The sequence below is a fragment of the Homarus americanus genome, unplaced genomic scaffold, assembly GCF_018991925.1.
Source record: "Homarus americanus isolate GMGI-L3 unplaced genomic scaffold, GMGI_Hamer_2.0 scaffold56241, whole genome shotgun sequence".
NCBI lineage: Eukaryota > Metazoa > Arthropoda > Malacostraca > Decapoda > Nephropidae > Homarus > Homarus americanus.
The window spans coordinates 137607-161751 of record NW_024740202.1 but is presented as its reverse complement, the minus strand read 5'-3'; the positions used below and the strand labels follow the sequence as shown (position 1 = coordinate 161751).

Genomic DNA, 24145 nt, shown 5'->3' with positions numbered 1-24145 from the left:
AAATAACATGTAGATTATACTAGGAATGATAAACACAACTAGCACTATTCAGGTCCCGTTAGTGGAGCTTCACCGACCCACCCGAGCTGCCTAATTTAGCGGCGAATTTTATTTAGCGACGAATTGATTGTTACATAGAATTATATCAAGTTTCTGTAGTCAATTTAAGAATTTTGAGGAGTTTTATTCGAACTTATGAATTGTTTATTTCTTATAAGGTAACTGATTTGAATATTTCCTGGCACAAACACTGTTTTTTAACCCTTAATTATTGTTGACAACTTTGATATGCACCTGTCATTCTTCTTACACAAAAATGTTACCTATTTCCCCCACTGTGTTCACTCTACCACCATGAAAGTGTTCAGCGATCCTCCCATAAGAAAATATAGTAAAAAGCATCAAAAGGTGGCGGGTGACCTACTGACGGTGAGGGAAAACGAGAATGAAAACCCGGCGAGGTATCAGTTGTACGTGAGCAGTGAGGGAAGGAGGTTGTGTCGCACGCTCCTTGTTGACGTCTGACTACTTCCACCTTCTCCACTCAGACACTTTAATCAGGAAAGCCCATCATTACCCGTCTTGATATCACTCTTTTGTGAATCCAACATTTTGAAAACACATACAAGTTCTCTCGCACATCCTTCTGAAAGCACGTGTGAAGATAGTGAAGAGAATAAGCAAGGATTTTACCCAAAACAAAGGCGACTACAAACAACAGAGTAGTGTCAAGAACATCCATCAGACTGGTCAAGAAGGGCGGGTGGAATGCGCTCGGCTGTCTAAGAAAAAAAAAAAACTTTGGTTAGGTGGCGGAAGTAATGTAGAGCACTGGCAGGAAAGTTTAAGGCCATTTATGATGTGATTGAGGAAGGGAAGTGACCTCTGAGGGAAGACCCACCGCTCTCACACGCACGCGGCGCCTCACTCCTGTAGGGGAGGTCCTCCAGGCCTTGTGAGCTGTTTGGTGTAGTCCAGGAAACTCTGTGAACTGCTGGTGTTAAATGGAAACTCAGTTTGCTCAAAATCCGAGAGTACTGTTGGCATATTTTGAAAAAGTCCGTAGAACTTATTTATAAAGAACTAGAACATTTTGATATAACAATGTAGAGATTTAAACACTACAGCTACGTAATAATCACAGGAGATATGAACATTTTGTAGAACACTAATCGTTAGAACAAACTAAAAATTATATTAAAAGATGTAGATATTAAAGAAAGAATAGTGCTGAAAGAACAAGGAAATATGAGAACTTAGACAAAGAAGAACAGTGAAACGAACAAAAATATAAGAACAGTGTTGAAAGAACGTCAAAGAAGAAATTTCCCCGACAGTTTGTTCTCCAAGACCCTATACAGTTATACACACGAGAACACTTTACGGAAGAACTTTGAAGGTTCATACAAGACCCGACAACTGAAGTGGATCACCTTAGTCTTTGTCAGCTGAGACGGTGTTAACTTTCAACATGAAGATACGTAACATGAGGTAAGGCGATGTTGTTATAGGTTATGGTTAGAACATAAGAAAATAAGGTTGGCCTGTGCATGGCAGCTCCTGTCGAGAGTTACTACCACTCTCCATCATCCATCTGAACAGCATAATCGAGGTGCGGCCTGACAAGCGTAAGATATAGTTGTAATAAGACCTCTGCACTCTTATTACTTACACTTCTAGATATGAAACCTAATACTCTGTTTGCCTTATTTCTAACATTAACGCACTGTTTTCTAGGCCGTAGGTCCGGGCTAACAAGTACCCCTAGGTCTCTTTCACAAGTCGACTTCTCAAGGTTGATGTTGTTAAGGCTGTATACTTTGGCAGTACACCTTTTCACATATCCGTTGAGACATTGTTACATAACTATTTGACAAATTTCATAACCGAATGACAGAACACATATCGAATGACAATCTAAAATAACTGTTCGTTCATGCTAACGGAAGTGATTGACATAAGTTATGAAGTTGACAGACGTGAACAATAAACCGACAGTCTACATATAGTTTGAGAATGTAACAATTGGAGAATGACAGACCACCAACAGTTATTTAAGATTGTCATTCGATATGTGTTCTGTTATTCGGTTATGAAATTTGTCAAATATTTATGTAACAATGTCTCAACGGATATGTGAAAAGATGTATTTGTTCTTCCAATATTAAGTACGCTGCACTTGCTGGTGTTGAATTTCATTTGCCATTTTTCTGACGACTCCTGCAGTTTATTTAAATCCTCCTGTAGTGCATTTGCATCCTGCCCTGAATTAATCTGCCGCCCTATTTTGGTGTCATCCGCAAACTTGCTTATGTCACTGCTGATCCCAGTATCTAGGTCGTTTATGTAGATTATGAACAAGAGTGGGCCCAGTACTGACCCCTGGGGAGAATCTTGTTGTTGTAGGTTGTGGTCAGTGTGTGATGAAAGGAAAGTTTGTTGTACAGAACGTGAATTAAGTAGAGCAGCAGAGAGAGAGAGAGAGAGAGAGAGAGAGAGAGACTTTCAATTAATTTAAGAAACGGCAAGTTGATTGTTTACCTCGGAGGCTTTGGTGATATAACAAAAAGTAATTTAATTTCTCTCAATGATCAGACACGGACCACTGAACACCTGTAGTCCATTCTTGGTTAAGTTTGGGACACAACTCCTGATTTTTCCTTAACTGAATTTAAAGATATTGTTTCCTTTACGTTGTCACTGTGTTTACATTCTATACAAACAAACTATTATTGATAATGCCATCGATGATACGCCATTAGTAAGGTAGTGACTGTAGGATATCTTTGTGGTAATCATATATTTTACCTACCCAATGAAGTGTCAAGGAAAAAATGAGCTAAGAAATCACTTGAGCAGATCACAAGAATCAACCTAACTCTGTCAAGTGTTCGTATATGGAACTAGTGTTTGGCCGCCCGGCTATAGGTCCCGGCCTCAGGTTGAAGAAGCCACAGGTTTAGAAAGTTGTCTGTGCTAGCTATTTTTTTTTTGGAGTGAGAGTTGTGAGGACCAGCCTTGACTAACACTGGTACAGATACATTATGGAGCCAGTACTTGCCAACAGAGACGTGACAGAAGATAATAAAGTACCTGGATTAATAGTTTCCTTCATAGGTAATTTTCATTCATCTCCGTAAATTTTAACGAATTTTCTCTCTTATCAAAACAAACTAAAGGGCAAAGATCCTTGATAAAGTGTAGCTAGATTTTTTGTTGTTGTGGCATAGAGAAAAGACATATATGGAACTTCAGTTTGTCGTTGTAAGAAACTATCTTATCAAGCCTACCTCCTTGTCACTACCTAACCTAACCAGCGTCTGTTGTGTGTATGCGTTACCAAGAGGCTATACAGAATTTCTTCATTAAATCGTGGTTAAGTGATAACATCTGGTTGTGGTTGACCTAAATAACATGTGTGGTGCATTGGCTGTCCACAGATGTTCCTTTCTGTGTGTGTGTGGTGGTGGTCCAAGATGTTTTTTATTTTATTTAATTTTTTTTATTTTATTTTTTAAACTCGAAGGTTTAATTTGTTCTGTTGCTGAGGTCTGATGATTGCTACCACTGTCAGCTGTTCACTGTTCACCACTCTTGAAACGGGGAATTTATGTGGAGGAAATACGATGAGAGACTTAGAAATCAAGATAAAAAATAAAATAATAATGAAGGTGTTCCGACTTGCTGTGTTATTGTACGTGTTTTTGTTGAGAAATTACGTCGTCGGTTCTTGAGTAAATTATCGTTTGGTAGAGATTTTTTTTTGTCTGTCGTTAATTATAAACATAATCTGATGTAATGTGGAGGGAAGAAGATAATTATTGTTATATAAAGTTATTAAATTGTTTATGAAAAATAACACAAACGAACCAACTAGAATGAACTTACTTGAATGAAAAGATTAGTTATGTTTGATTAGTTTATTTGGTGTTATTTTTCATGACTTCAAGGCGTTGACTCACATGGGGGACTTAACTAAGGCCGTCAAGTGCAGTGTGTGTAAGGACTAGTGTGTAGTGATGTGTCACCTCACGGCCACAACGTGTGTAAGAAAGGTTCGGGTCTGATGTAAGTGTAGGAAATATAGGGAAGACCAACGTCACTTGTCATTAGTTCGGGAAGACGGTTCTGGGCGCTGAGTCATCCAGAAGACCTGCTCTAGCGCCTACACTTTCGGCTGTGTGGCCACCCTACCCGCACTTACAGCTGTGGCCACACATCCATGCGCTTGGAACACTTTACCTGTAGCGTTGTGTGTTACTGTTTCGTGTTGTTTATTATAATGGTTGTTGAGGCGTAACGTAACAGTAACAGCATCCTAGTCTCGTGGTTTTGTTAGGGACATTATAATCATTTACGAGCTGCTCTCCTGGTGTCTTGTTGTTTACCCTTCTCGTGTTCTAATGTTATCGTTAGTAGATATTTATGCAGATGAGTAGCATCACGTGTTGTCATAAGCAGCGGGAGGAGGAGTTGACGAGTGGGGTAGTGAGGTACAGCCTAGGGAGGGAGGGGAGAACTATCCATCAGTAAATCAGTTCGTAATGATAGAGGCAGGAATGTTAAACGTAACCAGAGGGTGAAGATGAATTACCGAGTCCTGGTGTGTGGATGTGATCTGTACGGCTGACTGACACAAGTTACCAAATTGCTGCGTGCTATGATGTTTTATGACGTATCTTAACCTCAACAACTAACGGAGGAGTGACACACACACACTGCTTCGCCTCCGTCAGATTGCAGTACGTAAATTACAGTTATTTTTTTTGCCTCCCACGGAAGACATACAAGACTTGGTGGATTATAGACAACGTCAGCCGCCTGTCACCCGCACTGTCGACTACACGTTGCTTATGTAAACAGGTCGTGGCCCCCACATTAACATAAGATTTATTTACCACGAATATTTGGCTGAAATTTTCTGTGTGAATATGTTAAGTACAGTGTAGGGACCACGTGAAGATTAGCTCACCCCTTAGTTTATTTCACCTGAAGATGAAACTCCTTAACGCTATCTGGGTGGGTTAGGTTAGGACGATTAAGTTAGGGGCTTAATCTTGAGGTAAAATAAGCATAGGGGTTTAATCTTCACGTGACTCCATTCTGACAGCCTTTAATTAAACAAATATATTTCTATCATAGTTCCACCTTACACTCAAGACTACTTCTGTACTTACAAAAATATATTTATAAGTACATTAATATACTTAACAAGTAGATAAGTCGACAGTAAAAAAAATACTCAATTATTGTGTACAAAGTCTCGTGATATACAGAGTTGTTACATGATTAAAAGAAAATAAAAAAAATCACATATATATTACTTTTATCTTGGCTATATATTGAGTTAGTGATGACAGTCTAATAATCTTACCAGTTATTATACCAGTCACACCAGTTATACAGTTAGTTAAGGAGACGGATGGCTAGAACTTGAGGACATACGGTGGAAGATAACTCCTACAGGTGAAAAGTTTGTATCAGGAAGGTCAGTAAGGAAAGTCAGGCGGAGAGGTTAGGGAGGTAAACAAGGAAGGTCAGGTTAGAGGTCAATAAAAAGGTCAGGAGAGAAGGGTCATTAAGGAAGTTCAGGAAGGAGGTTAGGTCAGAGGTCAGGAAGAAAGTTAGGTCAAAGAGATCAGGAAGAAGGTTAGGTCGATGAGGTCAGGAATGGAGGTCATAAAGGAAGTTCAGAGAGGGAGGTGAGGTCAGAGGTCAGGAAGGAAGAAAGAGATCAGGAAGAAGGTTAGGTCGTCAGGAATGGAGGTCTTAAAGGAAGTTCAGAGAGGAGGTGGGGTCAGAGGTCAGGAAGAAAGTTAGGTCAAAGATCCGGACAAGAATGGAGGCCATAAGGAAGTTCAGTTACAGAGGTCAGGATCAAAGAGATCAGGTTAGGTCATCAGGAATGGAGGTCGGGTTCAGAGATGAGGTCAGAGGTCAGGAAGGAAGGTTGTGTTATCACGGGTTCAACACCACCAAAGATGTACAATGATCTAGGTCATGGAAAGCGGGGAGATGACTTGGTAGTAGCGCCCCCCTCCCCCCCCCCATTCCTGCCCCCTCTGCCCCCTCCCCTTCGCCCCTGCTCAGTCTTGCCCCTCCCCTGCCATCCCCCTCCCCCCTTTTGCTGCCCTTCCTTCCCTCCATTCTCCCCTACCCCTTCCCCCTCCTCCTCTCCCTCCCTCTGCTCTTCCCCCTTCACTTGCCCTTCCCCTTCCACTTGCCCTTCCCCCTCCCCCCTGCCCTTCCTCTTCTTCTCTTTCCCTGCCCTCTCTTCTCCTCCTGCCCCCCCTCCTTCCCAAGATGATCGTTTAGGAACCTTTAAAAGAATGTAACCCATTATTATTACACACACATACACACACACCCACACACACACACACACACACACACACACACACACACACACAAACACACACACATTATGCTCACTACTTACTCTGCCGTTGATGTTACTGCGTGTGCGTGTGTGTGTGTTATCATGCAAACACCGACATCGTTTAACATGAGTTCGTTGCACCTAAAAAGAGAGTGTCATGCGTTTTGTCATCTGCATAAACCGCTTCATGAGCGTCGAGGAGAGACCAGTGGCAGGTTGGTGGTGATGGAGGACGATTGTTAATAGTTGTGTATTCCTGTCATGCACTCATACACCTGCCATACACTTATGTAATACCCTCATGTTATGCACTCGTACATCTGTCATACACTCCTGTCATGTCATACCCTCGTGTCATACACTCGTGTCACTCAACACATGGTCGCTCCACCTGTCGCTAAGGGTCTGACCTATAACTATCACAGGGTTAGTGTTAAGGGTCTGATCTATAACTATCACCAGGGTTAGTGTTAAGGGTCTGACCTATAACTATCACCAGGGTTAGTGTTAAGGGTCTAACTCAGTCGTCCCCAACCTGTAGTTCGGAGTCCGTAAACCACATTATGGAGCTCTAAGGGTTTATGAGAAAATTGTGAATTATTTGGTATTATTTGTAAGAGTGAAATTAATGAAAATATGTAATAACTGGATACAACTTTATAGCTTGGGGGAGAGAGGGAGGGAGAGGGAGGGGAGGGGGGAGAGAGAGGGAGGGGAAGAGGTGAACTGCACATTGTCTCCAGTCTCTATTGTACAGGACGTTTGTATTTACCCCAGACCGGACTCAGAGAAAGAGAGAGCCAGCCAGCCTTCTCACTGGGGCAAGTCCACACGTCCTGTCCAAGAGTAATTGTAAAAAAATATGTAAATGGTAATAGTTAGTCTTGTAAAACTGTAAATAACTCTACGGTATATTAGATATTTTTTTTTCTTGAATGTAGATCCAAAGTTGTGGCGCCGTCCACTATATTTACAATGAGAAATGTGGCCCACACCCTACGAAAGGTTGGCGACCACTGATCTAAGCTATAATTATCGCCAAGGTTAATATTAAGTGTCTAACTTATAATTATCGCTAGGGTTACGTATCTACCTGCCGTTACTAATCGTAGGGGTAGGCGGGGTCGGTAACGGGACAGGTAACGCTAAACTCGACTCATTCGTAACATTGTGACGTCTTGGTGTAACCTTTTCCCTTCCCTCTCTCTATTTCATCCCTATCTTTTCATTCTTCTCTCTCTCTCTCTCTCTCTCTCTCTCTTTTCTTCCCTCTTTCTCTCTCTCCTTCCCTCTCTCTCTCTTCTTCCCTCTCTCTCTTCTTCTTCCCTCTTTCTCTCTCTCCTTCCCTCTCTCTCCTTTCCTTCTCTCTCTCTTCTTTCCTCTCCTCTTCTTCCTCCCCCTCCCTTAACCCCGTTGGTGTAACATATTGGTGAGGGAGGGAGGAGTTTGAAGAGGAGGAGGCACTGGAGGAAGCTATTGGAGGTTGAGCTTGGAGGAGATTGGGGTTAGAAAGGGGAGGGGGGTGGAGGCGGGGTTTGAAGGGGAGGAGGAGGTGAGGTATGGAGGGAGGGAGGTGAGGTATGGAGGGGGGGGTTTGGAAGGAGTGTCCAGGGTTTTATAATTAAAGCATGGCAGTGTTCTTGATATCCACACACACACACACAGACACACACACACACACAGTTATGTTTTGATTTTTATCTCTCGTGTTGTTGACCACAAAACACCGGATGTGGTGAGTCTTATCTCTCTAGAGTGTCTGTGTGCGTGTGTGTGTGTCTGTGTGCGTGTGTCTATGTGTGTTTGTGTGTGTGTAAGGCAGAGCGTATACATGTTTTTGTGACACACTGTATTGGTTATATTTAGTTAATCGAGGTCATTGCCCTTCTGACCTGACTGGTGGATGAGTTAGGTAAGTGAGGGTGCAGTTTATGTAATTAATTGTGGACCAAGTTATATTTGGGGTTGCGTATAAGTCAAATTAACTGTACATTTGTTAAAGGGGAAGGAGACTAACATGACCTGACCTAACCTAACATGATCTAACCTGACCTGGCTTAACTTAACCTAATGTAATCTGACCGAAATCTAATGAACTTTATCTAAAACCTAACCTAACCATCGTGTATTAGTATTCAGTGTCTCTCTTTCTAGCTTATTACACACTTATATTGCATGACCATATGTGTGTGTAACGGGTTAGTGTTGAGTATGAGAGACGTTGCTTGACTAGAACATTATCCTCCGTTGTTGTGGCGCTTGAGTTACCAAAGTATCGTACGGTGTCTTGTTGTTCTTTTATTTACGTTTTAAAAGTCTTCCAATTGTTTTGCTTGTTGTCGACGTGAGGGTTTAGAGGTTAAGTTAGGTTGTGAATTGATGATTGACGTAAGAGATTGTTGATGGTCGGGATTAATTATTGTGTTTCCAAGAGGTATGTTAAGTTTCCCATTGACTGCTCACACATGCAGTGTTGCCGGACCTCTAACTGTCCTGCTAGACGTGTGATTGACCTCTAACCGCCCTGTCAGACGTGTGATTGACCTCTAACTTCCCTCCCAGACGTATGCTTGGCCTCTAACTGCCCTGAGAGATGTGATTGACCTCTAACTGCCCTGAGAGATGTGAATGACCTCTAACTGCACTGCCAGAAGGATGAGTGTCTAACCTAAAAAGTAAAAAGTGATCATTGCAGATCTGGAAAGTTTGGCAAAAAAAATATTTATAAACTTTGAATTATTTATGGTACGAATGAAATAGTTAAGAATGTTATATTAAGGGGAATGTCTCTAACCGATAACAAGTATTAACGGAAATTTAAGGATAGATTTTAATTTTTCATTATAGTGTTGTTACTCCACTTGAACAATAAAGTCTTAGAGCTTGTAGGAAACACTCGTCCACCAACGGTAAAGAGTTATGAGCGATGCAACTCTGTGTAATGTTAAGGTATACAATAAAAAATAATGGCGAGCACATCTGACCTAAATCTCGGGGCGTAAAGTTAGGAAATAATTGTTAAATTTTGTTTTAACTTCAATAAATTTACTTGTTTTATAATGGAGAATAAATTGTTTTAAAACCGTAAGAGAAAAAAAATGACGAAGATTTTTATTTACGAAAAATAATGTAAATTGACATGTAATTCAAAGCTTGATTATAGAGTCTTACATGTGGAGGAAGGTGGGGAGGAGGAGGAGGAGGAGGAAGGTGGAGGAGGAGGAGGAGGAAGGTGGGGGGAGGAGGAGGAGCAGGAGGAAGGTGGGGAGGAGGATTAGATGGAAATATACAGCAGGAGGAGGAGGAGGAGAAGGAAGGTGGGGGAGAAGAAAGGTGGGGAGGAGGAGGAGGGAGGTGGGGAGGAGGAGGAGGAAGGTGGGGGAGGAGGAGGGTGGGGAGGAAGACTAGGTGGAAATATACAGGAGGAGGACTGGGTTTCAAGGAGAAGGTTTGAGTGTATGATAAGTGGTCCTCAGAGAGGCTAGTAATTTCTTCTTTTTCTTTCTTATTCTTCTTTCTTCTTCTTCTTGAAATACACTACTCGTCTCTCTTCTACTTCTGTCTCCCCTCCTCTCTTTCCTCCTTCTCTTCCTCCTCCTCCCGACAACCACCACCTCCCTACTCAGTCATTCTGGAACGTCACCTTCGTTTACATGGGAAAATATAACGGGTGTGTGTGTGTGTGTGTTGAAGTACAAAACCATTACCCAACAGTACATTTATTTAGTACACCATAAAGTACTGTACATCCCACCATAAAGTACTTCACTCTTCCTGGATTTTCTCTCAGGGGGAAAAGTGGCGACTTTCTATTAGCTTTCGCGTCGTGTTGATCAACTTGACCCCGAGGCTCTCACGTGACTTCTGTCCACTCTTCTGTAAGGTCGACGGGGGTGTTGGCAGGTAATATTGACAGGTGTAGAGAGGTAGATTGACAGATAGGTACAGGGGGATTGACAGGTGTAGATAGGTAGACTGACTGATGGAAACCTAACCTAACCCAATACTGTATTGGGAGAGGAGGGGTCAGCTACACAGGAATACATCAACCCGTACCTCTCCCCCTATTTCTCCCCTTCCATTCCCCATCACCTCTTCTCCCCTCCCCCATCACCTCTCCCACTCCCCCACCGCCTCTTCACCCCTCCCCCACCACCTCTTCACCTCTTCTCCCCTCCTCTCCTCCCCTCCCCCAGCACCTCTCCCTCCCCCCACCACGTCTTGGCCTCAAAGTAGCAGCCCTCATCTTAGCGCCAAATTCGTCTTTGTGATAGTTGGAGCGAGACTCGGTATGACAGTACCTGACCCACACTACCTGGGGCTGACGTGACCACCAGTGCACGGAGACAAAAACCTGTTGACCAAGATCTTCCCATGTCACGTGATTACCCGTTATCTCACGTTGTTATGTCACGTGGTTACAGTTTTTATCGTAGTCACGGTTTTATCACTGTCACGTGGTCACAGTTATGTCACGTTGTCACAGTTATGTCACGTGGTTACTTTAACATAAACATAACTCATCTGGCGTCTTTTAAAGCTTGACTCATGAGAAACACTGGGTTGGGGAGGTGGTCAAGTGGATACAGTACTCACCTCCTATTCTGAAGGTCACGGGTTCTCTCCTACAGCACCCCGTTGTGAATGTGTATCTTACTTTACAGTTGAGGAAATGCAGGTGATAAAGTACAGTGCCAGAGACTACACACCTTAATGAACACTGTGACTCCTGTTGTCTCGGTAGGGTTGTCAAAATCCTTCGTCCCTTGTGTCATGTTGTCTCATAGAAAATCGTAAAGATATTTTGGAGTAAGTTACATTCAGGAAAACTTGTAATAGGTTATTAGTATACAAACATTTGTTATCCGGACCTCATGTTTATACAGTAACGGGTCATACCGGTTTATCCCCAATATTTATGGATAATTTGGCAACCGAGAACTGCACGCGAAAAAGTGATTCATCAGTCAGACACGGCTGGAATTAGCCCGATTAACAGCCACCAAATTTAGTTCTTCTAATGGAGCAGAACTATAATTTTGGCGCCTCCCTCTAGTAAAAAAAAAAAAATTTCGGCAAGACTTTCTGTAGTAAGAAATTTGTTGTTGTCACTTACCTCGGGCAGGAAGTAGAATTGAGAGTATGTCTGTAGGAAGACAGTGTCGCCGACGCCGTCACACACTCTGGGTTAGTTTGTCATCGTGACTGCTAACACACCGTGACATTGGCAACACTTTTATGGTGTGTTACTAAGAAGCAGCATTGGCAACGTTTTGTTCTTTTTTGTGAGGTGGGGAGTGTACTGACCGTGACATTGGCAACACTTACTGGGCTATGCGGGGGTGAAGGAAAGAATCAATCTGGGGAGCCCTGTCCTCCCCTCCTCCCGTCGGTACAGTGTGTCCGGCACTGTACTCTTCAGCCTACATCTCAATAACTGTACAGTTAGGCACCTATTCATAACAGGGTGGAACGGAAGTGCCCTCGATAACTGTGTTTGGTAGCTGTTGGCAGTAATCATGACCAACACGGCCGCTGAGGAGGTAGTGATTGACACAGCTGTTGTTGGTAGCCATGGTTGGTGGCGGGAGGAAGGTGGTAATTTAACTCATTTTAGTGCCAGATCCTTGTAATGTCTCTAGCGACCCAATTAGCTGGTGTAGAAACTGGCGGAGTATTTTTTGTGTATAAGCCAGCTGGCGGGGTCGAGCGGCGCAAGGCTCCGGGTTCACACTCCCACCGCAAGCAACTCGTAAACTACCATCTGGACCCTGGTACCTCCCGTGTCCTGGTACCCTCCCCCCCGTGTCCTGCCCCGGTGACGTGGGTAAGAGAGCCCTAACACCAAAACAAGGAAAGAACCCCGCCGTCCCACTAAACTACGGACCGATCTCCCTCCTCAAAGTACCTGGAAAAAGCCTAGAAAAATCCTCAATAACCGTCTGAGAAATCACCTGGAAACAACAAACAGAGTCAACTGCAGACAATTCGGGTTCAGGAAAGGGAAGTCCACCACAACAGCGATAGCCCTGGCATGTGAGAACATAGCCAGAGCCGCGGCGAGTGGTAGACAATGTAATCTAACTCTCCGGGATGTAGCGAAGGCATTTGACAAAGTCTGGCATGACGGTCTAAAATATAAGATCCTCCAACTCGGACTTCCCACCAACATTGAAAAGTTGCTTTGCAACTTTCTTGACGGCAGAAATGCCAGACTGAGGGTAGGACAACACACAGGAGAGACCTTCCCACTCATGAGTGGAGTCCCTCAGGGGAGCGTCCTCTCCCCCACCCTATATATTATCTACACAAGTGACACCCCGCCTCCCACTAGAATAGGCAACGAAGATATTATGTATGCAGACGACATCACTCAAACAACAACACATCAAGGAAAATCGCGAGCGTTACAGGCCGACAACACCAGGCGGGAATTAGAAAGGGTAAATAACTACGAAAAACAATGGAAAATCCAAACCAGTCTCCCGAAATTCACAGTGATACCCTTATGCAGAAGGAAAACCCATCCATTAGTAACCAATAATGCCCAGATAGACTACAAAAGCAGAGGCACACTCCTGGGCCTACATATATCCACTACAGGTTACTCCCATCATGTCCACACCAGGAAGGAAAAGCAAGAAGAGAGCTGAGAAAACTATACCGCTTTAAAGCGCTTCCTGAGAAAATAAAACTCCGCCTGGTGACATTATTTATCACACCGATATTAACTTACCCAGCAGTACCTCTTCATACTATGAGCACCACTCAAATATTAAAATTACAGGTGGTCCAAAATGATGCCCTAAGATTCGTCACAGGTGAAAGATACCCCTTCACCAGAACCACAGCCGAGATACATAGAGACCTGAGAATGAAACCCATCAACCAGCAGCTGCACACCCTGGCCAGCAGAATCTGGCAAAAGATAGAACGATCAGAGCAAGAACTCCTTCAAAGACACCCACCAGATAACGACAACAACCATACATGGTTCCCAAAAAGCTACGAAATCTCAAAAGGTCCATTACCACCCCCGATCTACACGGCCAGGCAATAGACAACCTCCCTAGACCAGCATCCGCCAGTAGGGTCGGCGGAATATGAAATAAGGCCCTTAAAACACCCATAAATGGGACAGGGTAGGCTGTCTAGTGCCTGTACCGACAGACAATAACTAACCCATGACACAACCCTAACACACTATTAGCTTAGCTAGGCGGTCAGCCCGCCCTCTCTTACCTCCTCCTGAATTTCTTCAATCTCCGAACTATAACTTCCTTCCCCCACCTCTAATCTTCCTTTACCTACAAAAAAAAAGTGGCCATCATTCCATCTTCTTGGGTGACGCTTGACTACTGACCCCACACCTGGTGGCGTGACCTAGTTAGTCTCTCTACCTGGCTCATGGGATCCCTCCTACCTGTTCTAAGTCCAGTTCCTACCTGTCCTTACCAGCTCTCTACTCTTGCCCTTCCCTACTCTTGCCCTTCCCTACTCTTGCCCGTCCCTACACTTGGCTTGTCCTACTCTTCCCTTCCCTACTCTTGGCTTGCCCTACTCTTGCCCTGCCCTACTCTTGCCCGTCCCTAGTCTTGGTTTGCCCTACTATTACCCTGCCCTACTCTTGGCTTGCCCTACTCTTGCCCTGCCCTACTCTTGCCCTACCCTACTCTTGGCTTGCCCTACTCTTACCCTACCCTATCCATTGAGAGACATTGGGATAGGTTAAGTTAGTTTAGGTTAGAGAGAGAGAGAGAGAGAGAGAGAGAGAGAGAGGGAGGGGGGTGTCGTCCCTCTACTCGGTCTTCCAGAGGCCCAGCGGCAATACCGGGTCCACCCTACCCTAATTCTACGTGGGGTTATTGCCCTCCACCACCATACCACCACCACACCTCCACCACCACACCTCCACCACCACCACACCACCACCACACACCACCGCCTTTACTGTGTCACTACAATACATGTAGACAAAAAGTAGACACTGCCACCCTCCACACTTCTCATAGCTTGTGCGTGCGTGAGTGCGTGAGTGCGTGCGTCGTTTTAAGCTAAAAATATACAAATAACATAAGTTGTACATATATAATGTATAATAAAATTGGGAGAGGGGCATTAAACAAGGAATTTGAGCCACAGTTAGTACAACAGTGACCTTGGTAAAGAGTGAACACATAAGTTATCTACGAGTTGTTGACGATTTTTACAATGGTTGGAACTGGTTGGTTCTTATAGCGATCAATACGTGGTCGTGTGAGTTAGATGCGGTTGTGGTATTAAACGGCAATTTTTAGGGTGGTGGCAGGAGGCGGTGGCGAGGAGGGTGTAGTAGCTGTAGTTACTTATGACATATGTGGTCATGGTGATGATCAGAGAGAGTTGAGCGCCTCTTGTGGTGTAGGAGAGGGAGGTAATAGTGTTGTACGCTTATTACTACACTTGCTTGGTGTCCTCGCTGTGTAGGAGCTAAGGAAGAAGACCAGGCAGGGGAAGCTTAGGGGACGTTAGGAAATATGAATGTTGTGTAAACATTCATGAACTGGGACTCGGGGACTCAGAGGGACTTGAGACGAGAGGAGGAAGACCTGACGGGTGATTTCCAGTTCTGTTTGTTATCTATAGTGACGCCGAGGAGCTTGGTGGAGTCCACAACCTGGAGTGTGTTGGGGCCCAGAGTAATGGAGGGAGATGGGACAAGGTCAGAGGAGAGGTTCATATGTATAACCATGGTCTTGGTGTGGTTGATGGTGACATGGTTGTTGGTGGCCCAATTTTGGAGACTGTTCAGTATATCCTGGAGGGCGGTGTAGTAGGGAGCTAAGTTATTCACAATGATCCTTATGGTGGAGTCGTCGACATATTTCCAGCGAGCGAGAATATCCTTCAGGACATCGTTGAGGAAGCAGAGCGGTCTAATATTATAGTTCCTTGGGGGACGCTGCAGGTAAGTGACTGAAAGGTGGAGACAGCCCCTTGCAAGCTTACAGTCTGACGTCGGTCACTCAGGAAGTCTGTAAGCCATGGTATAAGTCTTCTCCGAAACCCCAAGTCAATGGTATTGTTGATAATTATATTGTAAATAACTAGATCGAAAGCTTTGGTTGAAGTCAGTGAAGATGCCAGCCACAGACGTCTTACAATTTCTCTAGGCTGTGATAGATGAAATCAAGAAATCTGACAAGACAGTGAGTGGTGGAGGAGGTTTACCTGTTGTGTTACTACCGAGGATCTATCGGACCTGTGTAGTCGGTATAGGCCCAGTCAAGTACAAAACCCTCTCAGATTAAGCTGGGTATTGGGGTGATGGCAATGGGTCGCAGGTCATTAAAGGATTGTGGGCTGGTTTACTTGGGCACTGGTGACACATATGAGGTCTTCCAGTCAGCTGGGCATCTTGCTTGGCTGAGGAAAGCATTGATGATGGAGCAGAGGGGTTTAGCTTCATTGACTAAACTGTAGATAAAGCCAAAATTGATAGTTGTCAATTAATTTGTTGTTGTTATTCCCAGGATGTTCTACCACCATTAAATACTTAGCTTGTGTCATGTTAAGTTCAATGTTAATTCTTGTTTTTTCCCCAGGGTGAGCGACGTGGTGGCGGCTGTGTGTGTACCGGCTACACTCGTCATGTATATCCATCTGCTGTTAGTCTCACCCCAGCTCAACCCTTCAGACGCCCACCAGGAGTACACGGGTGAGTACAGACATGACCTCCCGCAGTAGAACCAATCCAAATGACCTTGAAATAACTCGTTTGAATATAAATCTTAAGGTTGAAATAATTTTACTTTTTATTTATATTTTTTTTTAATTTTTTTTACATGTTGTTCGGTGTAAGAATTAAGACCTCGTGAACGGCGCCTAATGGCCTACTCTGGTTACCTGAAGCTTAGCCACCCCAGCTTATTTCACCTGATGATTAAACCCCCTAAAGCTACCTGGGGGGGTTAGGTTAACTTAAGCTTGGTGTCAGCGTTAGGTTAGTTTAGGTTGATTTGAATTCAGTTAGGTTAGTGTTAGGTTAGGATAGTGTTAGATTAGGTTAGGATAGTGTTAAGTTAGGTTGAGTTAGGATAGATTAGTGTTAGGGTAGGTTAGTGTTGGTTAGGTTAGTGTTAGGTTAGGTTAGTGTTAGGGTGTGTAATCCTCAGGTGAAATAAACTAGTGTACCCAGACTTCAGGTGTATCCTTCAAAGACACAGATATAACCACTACACCGTCCCTCCCACCAGCAGCAGAACGAAGTGTGGTGACAACGACGACGGCGGTGCAGGAAGTGGGCGCCCCTCTCAACAGGACGAAGGAGGCGCGGGAGGAGGTACTACTGGTGACTGTTCTCCTGCGCTGCGGCTCCACCACCATCAAAAACCTCCTGCTGTCTCTCTCAGCCGTCAACAAGTTCACCACGATCCTCAAGCCTGGCAGAAGGACAGAGATGGTCCATATCCCACACACTAAGATGCAGGTGAGGGCTGGTGTAGGGGGCAGGTGAGGGCTGGTGTAGGGGGCAGGTGAGGGCTGGTGTAGTGAGGGCTGGTGTAGGGGGCAGGTGAGGGCTGGTGTGGGGGCAGAGTGAGGGGGCTGGTGTAGGGGGCAGGGTGAGGCTGGTGGGGGCAGGTGAGGGGCTGGTGTAGGGGGCAGGTGAGGGTTGGGTATGGGGGCAGGGTGAGGGGTGGGTGTGAGGGGCAGGTGAGGGCTGGTGTAGGGGGGCAGGTGAGGGTTGGTATAGGGGGCAGGTGAGGGCTATAGCTTAGGCGCTCTAGGGGGTTAAATTAGGTTAGTTTAGTTTTTTTCTATACTTCATTTACACAAAACTAATATAAATAAATATTTTCCTCATATAAGAAAAACATTACAAAAAATGTCATATATTTTACCAAGAAACTAACTGAAAAAAAATCCTTCATATCTGTTCATTCACTGATTTATTCCCGTATATGCAAATTAAGTTCGTTATTTATTTATTTATTTACATAGATTTTTTTTTTAGTTTTATATTTGTTAAATTATTTCTTGATTTATATATTTGTTCAGGTGTTTATTAGTTTAGGAAGCAATTTGTTGACTAATGGGTGGATTAGTATTGTTGGATCACCTGCAGAATTATCCAACCCAGCTTATAATACCTCAAGATTAACAAAACCTAACTTAACCTCATTCCCTCAAATAAGGTTAAGTTAGGTTAGGTTAGGTTAGGTTAGGTTAGGTTAGGTTAATCTTTAAGTGGTCAGTATTTACCTGTTAATTATCGTGTCTCGGTTTCCTGCAGCGTGACATTGTGATGAACATTTCGGCATACGAGTCACCTACAGCTGTCATACAACCCTTCGCCTACATCAACTTTACCCAGTGAGTTATGGTTAGCTTTAAGTGGTCAGTATTTACCTGTTAATTATCGTGTCTCGGTTTCCTGCAGCGTGACATTGTGATGAACATTTCGGCATACGAGTCACCTACAGCTGTCATACAACCCTTCGCCTACATCAACTTTACCCAGTGAGTTATGTAGCCTGCTGTAGAGCCGTGAGGTTTATTCCTTCTGGTGTAAACTTGTGTAAATTCTGGCAGAACACCTTTATCTTGTTTGATTCATCATTTACAAGTTCCGTTTTATTTCCTGTAAATCCTGACAATTAACCATTTAGATTAACACACCATTTAAAAGTACCACGTAAAATTCTGACATTTACATCATTTACAAGTTTTATTCTTCATCGCCTCCTTCTTCGTCAGGTTCGGGAAGAGGAAGCCCATACAGATAAGCTTAGTGAGGGAGCCGATAGAGCGGGCGGTGAGCTGGTACTACCACATGAGGGCGCCCTTTCAGCTGGTGGAGAGACACATCCGCTTTCCTGAGACGAAACTACCATCCAGGAAGTTCCTAAAGAAGGTCAGTAACTCCTTGTGTGTGGGTGGGGACGGGTGTGGGTGGGTGAATAAGGTTTGTAAATGTGTATGTTGGGTGGGTGGGTGTGTGTGGGTGACTTGTTATGAAGCGGAGGGTTGTGGGTTTTTGTATGTGTGTCACGGGGACTCACCCAAACGCATCCACTCACCGACCCACCCACCCAGTCACCCACAGAACCACCCGGCAACTCACCAACCCTAGTAAAGCCTGGGACTTGAACCCTTGCCAAGAGAGGGTCACGCCCCCCCCCTCCCCCCCGCGCCCCCTGTCGAGTAGAGAATGGGGGAGTGGCTTCAATTCCTTCCAGGGTCACCAGTCACCATCCATGTTCACGCCTGTTGTCTCGTGGGTGGGTGTAGTCGACAATGTGGATAGTGTAGTCGACAGTGTGGATAGTGTAGTCGACAGTGTGGATAGAGAGGTGTGGAAACAAAGGTAATAATGACTAGGTAACAAATAGGAAAATTATTGCAAGGGTCGACTGAGGTTACCGTCCTACACCTGAGCGCTGGGGTGAACTTGTGGAGCTTAACACATGGAGGCTCAGGGCTTAACACGTGGGGCTCAGGAATGATTAATAGACTCAAGGTAATATTATACAAAATCACGTAGTGTATTTCTCTACGTTAACATGGGGCACAGTTGTGACCTCTTGTTACGTAAACAACCACGTGATTAGCGTCGTAATTACCATTCACCACGTCTTATTTCCGACTTAGACTATTAAGAAAATTTTTGTCTATGTACGGGAAGTCAGGGTATTGTAATAATAATAATAATAATAATTAACGGTTTATTGAAAAAGTTCTGTAGCCCGAAGGATGAAAATATACATCAGCGGGTTAAGTAGCGGGTTAAGGGGGGTGTAAGTAATGGTGTTTTACAAGCCTGGATGTACGTACCAGCATGATTTACAAGCTTGGATGTACGTACCAGCATGATTTACAAGCTTGGGTGTAAATATTAGCATGGTTTACACGCCTAGTCTCCTTCTAGCACCATGTGTATGCGTCGGTGTTTTTTTGTCTACAGTACACAGGTGAGAGTGCACTGCCGCAAGTACCCAACATACTTGAACTATCATGTGTCTGAGTTAACACTGAAGGAGTTACCGGGTGTTGAAGGTTCACTTGGGCTTGTGGGGTTAAATTGCTTCGTAGGGATTTTTTTTTTTTAATTCTTGTAATTTGCCTCATTGGAGAAAGTCTTGATGGAGATTTTCTTTTGCATTTTTTTTGTCGTGATGTTTATAGACTTGAGTTTTAATGTGTTGTAGCTAAAGCCTTTCTCCGTCCAGTCTATTGCTATCATTATCTCTCTCTCTATCACCTCCTACCACCACCACCACCACCACCTACCACCCACCTCCTACCACCACCACCTACCACCTCCAGCCTTGCCTTCTGACGATATTCTTCTCTCCTTCACACAGGACCTGGAGACCTGCCTGAATACACCGGGTGACCAGGAGTGTCGCTATACACCAGGGAAGGAGATACTGGGTCACACTGTCGAGTTCTTCTGTGGACACGACCCTTATTGTCCGTGAGTTGTTGTGATTGATCTGGTGATTCATGTTATTCTTTATGGGTTATTTAGGTGATTTGTTGTTTTGTCTTGATTTTTATTGATGTTTACTTTCTGTGAGTCGTTTTGCTGGTCTATTGGTTCATCGCCTTGCTGTACCTGTAATTAGTGAGGAACCTTTATACTAAGAGTGCTGGTTTGTTCTTGAGGTACCCCCTTGTCCACCCAGCTGTGAATGGGTACCAAGCTTTACAGATGAGGAAATGAAGGCGGTAGAGTGACCACAACACCTCGACCTGTACCACAATCGTTTCTAAATCAACAAAAATAAACAAAAATCAAATAATAAAAACTTGTAAATCTACTCCTTTTTATCATGTTGTTCCTCCTCCTCCTCCTCTCACTCTTTCTCCTGCTTCTTTTCTCTCTTTCTCTTCCTACTCCACCTCTCCCTACTGTTCCTCGTCGCCTTCCTCTCCCTTCTCTTCCTCTCCCTTCTCTTCTTCCCCTTTTTTCTTCCTACTCTTTTCTCTTCGTCTTGTCTTTTCCTCTTCCTCTTCGTCGTCCCCTTTCCTCTTCCCCTTCTTCCCCTTTCCTCTTCGTCTCCCCCTTTCCTCTTCCCTCCTCCTCTGTCACCTCAACGAGCACCTCACCTTCAACAGGATCTTCGGCTCGAGAGAAGGGCTTCAACAGGCCAAGGCCGTAGTAGAGAGAGAGTTCGCGGTGGTGGGCGTGCTGGAAGACTGGAACAAAACCCTCACCGTGCTGGAACATTACGTGCCTCGCTACTTCGCCCACGCCTCCTCCCAGTACAACAGTAAGTCACTTGGAACTGTTTTTGGTACTATGACGTCCTACAGGTCAGCCAATCAGATCAAAGTGTCTATGACGTTTATATCTTTCCAACATTTGCTGAGGAGAGTGTGTTGGTGTAGGTTGTTGACATATTTTTCCATGCCTTTTGTTTAAATTCATTCACGCATTCTTGGACTACAGCTTGTGAAGTTTGAAACAGTTTGAGCATTTGGGGTGCTGTGAGGTGTTTGTAATCCTCATCAGTCTGCCTGGCTATAGACTTAAGTTCTTTCAGTCTGGGGTCATCATAACATTGCTGTGGTCTGTTCCTGTTATGCTGACTACGTTTCCTCCTCTTTTGGTGGAGGCATTATTGGGGAAGAATGCATAAGTTCCAGCTAAAAGATCGTCATGGAGACTTTGGTAATTGTTAGGCTCGTAGTTCTTGTACCAGTCATGGATGAAGTCTATGCACTGGCTTTCATTCTCTTGCTTTACCGTGAGTCTATATCTGTTGAGTTTACCGCCAGTGGGGGTGTCATTGGCTACATGTATACTAGCCTGTGGTCAGACATAAGATCAGTGACAACATCAGAGCTATGAGTTGTGTATGGTAGATTAAAACCAATGTCTAGAACCCCGCCATAGATACGTGTTGACTCAATATCACCAATGATTTGTATATCTTTATATCCGCTTCATAGTGAGATAAGTCTCCTACCATTGGTGTTAGTGGTGGGGTTACCTAATTTCTTGTGTCTAGTGTTCCGGTCACCAATGAGGACAGACTGGGAGATATATATCGTGAATCTGATCTGAGGAGCATTGGTGTTTTGCACGTATTCCCATTTGATAGTAATACACCTCCCCCCCCCCCCTCTTCAGAACACATCCAGGGGAACAAACGCAAGAAGAACGAGAACTTCTATAAGCCTAAAGTGGATCAGGCGGCCAAGAACTTCATGCTCAAGCACTTCACCGTCGAATCTGAGTTCTACGACTTCATTCGACAACGTCTTAACCAACAGTACTATGCTATTACTGGTGGCGCCTCCTGATTCCTGTCGAGGATGAGAAGGAAGAAAGATGCTTAGGAAGACGAGGTAAGTAGGTAGGAGGGAAGGTTGTTATCCAGTAAGAGGAGGTAGGCAGGAAGAAGGAAAATGCCTAAACAGAGATAGGAAGGAAAGTGGAAAATGTAAGAGGGAGTGGGAAGGAAAGTGGAAAATGTAAGAGGGAGTGGGAAGGAAGGTGGAAAGGGAAAGACAGTATTGAGTGGAGCGACTCTTATAGACTCTAGATGTCGAATAGGCAGGACTTAAAATGGCTAAGCTCTCCTATTTTATTGTACACATATAATCATTGAACTCTTATTATATCTATCGTCCATTTGATATGTTTGGTTCTGTCTAAACACATATAATATTTCAGATGTGAGGTGTACACAGATGTCGTGAGTGAACAGTACACCCTTGGCGCTGCTCTGATGGGAGTAAACTAATGATAGTATAGAGGTTGTTTAGCTCTTGATGTACCAGGGTGTCATCTGTGTTCCTCAGTGTTGACGTCTCTCTCTCTCTCTCTCTCTCTCTCTCTCTCTAAGGAATAACTAAGCCACGAGTCATACCCACGGGTCTCTCCTTGTCTCTCTCACTATATATGACTCAGCTGTTTTCATCACCATGTTTTAGTACTGGTATATTAAGTCTTATTATAGTCTGTTAAGTTATGTTGATAATCATAAATATTTACTTAACATTGTATTGTAAATCTGTGATATATAAATTATTACCCCATAACTTATTTAATGATAATTATATGATTATTTTGTTTAAGGTTATGTAATATAATTAATTAAGATTTTAGTTGATAAATCAAAAAGGTTATAATAGTCTGATGTGAAGCTGCAGTTATAAAGGCGACACATTAGTCTTGTTATCACCTCATTTGTTATATAAAGTTGTTACCGCGTCCTGTGCCTTACGGTGAAACAAGTTGGTTCATTATTACAACAATAGTGTTATTTCATTGTCACATTTATGAGTTCATTGTCTCACTATACATATACAGTACAGGTGCTGTAAGCAACAGTGTTCCATTTCGCATATTTTTTTTTACGTTGTTGTACTAATGTATAACTTACCTCGTTGTTGTAACTCAGTAATAGTATTATAACAAGAACTGTAAACACTTGTAATGTACGAATTTACAATATACGACATTTATTTTCCAATAGTTTTTAAACCATAACTATGAGAGATGAAACTAAAAAACATTTTAGCTCAAAAATTCTCTCCTCTCCAAAATTTGGGAAAAATCAGGTCTCGTGTATAAGTTGGTGTTTTTGGAGGAACCATTTGGTTTTCATATTTTGTTATTACATTCAGAAGGAAATTATACTACAGGGAGCCATTTCTGAAGTGACACATTGGACTTTGAAAAAAAAAAATCGTTCCTAATGTAAGTTGTGAATTTGGTCTGGCATTTAGGTGGTAAGTAGTCCTTATTTTCACACCATTACCTGTTATATCAGTCACAAACACTCTTTTACCTCTCACAAACGCTGTCTACCTCTCACAAACTCTACCTTCTTCTATCCCCGTCATTATCTTCATTTTTCTCTTCCTCCTTCTGTCTATTTCCTGCTCTTGTTTTTCACCTGTCTGCCCTCTTATCTCTGTCCTCCACTTCCTCTGTATGTTAATAAAGAAATAGAATACAAATACAAATATTTTAATTAACCTTAAACCTTACACAGTTGTCTCCAAGAACGTATAATGATCAATTAAATAAGGAAAAACATAGGAAATACATAACAGATATAAACTTTAATAAATTGAAGGGTTTAATAACACGATTAAAATCTAGATAAGTATTACCAAAAATATATACCATTTTCTTATGTTAAAGAAGTTTTATGGTCAACTATGTTAAGTATATTTTACGTACATTATAAAGTAAACTCCATTTTAGAGGTGTTAAAATATTAATAATGGTTAAGAATCATTTGAGGTCGACCACGGAATTTCACAAGTAATAACTTATTAGGCTTCATTCATAATCATAAAACAAAAACATTCAATATAAAACCCCTACTTATGGTACTTGTCAAAAAAATCCGTTTTCTTTCGAATTACTCGGACTCGTTCCTAATTTACCGAATGAACTAATAACTTTTTATCCCCTTTAATGACTGCCTGACAATGGCTCAGTAGAACAACGACGCCTGTGGGTCATGCTGCTCTAAGAATTTTTTTTTTTTTAGACTGCGTATAAAGTCTGTCTGGAAGGTTGAAGCCATGGAGTATAATATACCTTGGCATCAGCATTACAGGACTCCACACCATGCATTTTACTTTTACTTTTACCCTCTTCAACATTGATAGGCTCGTTAGCCAATTGGACGGTCGGTCACGTCTCTTTTACGCACTGTTGGCAAGTACTGCTGGTCTTGTACCGGCTCCTGAATGTACTTGAACCTCCTCCAGTGTTGGTCAAGTTTGACCTTGAAAGAGCTCATGACACTCTGTGCC

The 24145-nt window shown here is 43.3% G+C and overlaps 1 protein-coding gene across 3 annotated transcripts; it reads left to right on the top strand.

Annotated features, from left to right (window-relative positions):
• The first annotated feature begins 478 nt into the window (after nt 1-478).
• LOC121875370 (heparan sulfate 2-O-sulfotransferase pipe-like) lies at nt 479-22840 on the top strand. Of its 3 annotated transcripts, none has more exons than XM_042379924.1 (9): nt 479-1491; nt 15964-16076; nt 16618-16847; nt 17652-17731; nt 18116-18272; nt 19723-19835; nt 20480-20634; nt 21498-21715; nt 22044-22840. In XM_042379924.1, the coding sequence occupies exons 1-8, from the start codon at nt 1472-1474 to the stop codon at nt 21668-21670; spliced, it is 1041 nt and encodes a 346-aa protein (XP_042235858.1). In that variant the 5' UTR covers nt 479-1471; the 3' UTR covers nt 21671-21715; nt 22044-22840. The 3 variants fall into 3 exon arrangements, with proteins under 3 accessions (XP_042235858.1, XP_042235856.1, XP_042235857.1); XM_042379922.1 differs by having other exon boundaries at nt 16615-16847; XM_042379923.1 differs by having other exon boundaries at nt 16615-16847; nt 21498-21719.
• The last annotated feature ends 1305 nt before the right edge of the window (nt 22841-24145 follow it).

Excerpts from the sequence above, each read along its gene's own strand:
- LOC121875370 (XM_042379922.1), top strand. The coding sequence starts at position 1,472 with ATGAAGATACGTAACATGAG. Across the intron at positions 1,492-15,963 it reads ATGAAGATACGTAACATGAG|GGTGAGCGACGTGGTGGCGG; the intron begins GTAAGGCGATGT and ends TTTTTTCCCCAG. Across the intron at positions 16,077-16,614 it reads CGCCCACCAGGAGTACACGG|CAGCAGAACGAAGTGTGGTG; the intron begins GTGAGTACAGAC and ends CCCTCCCACCAG.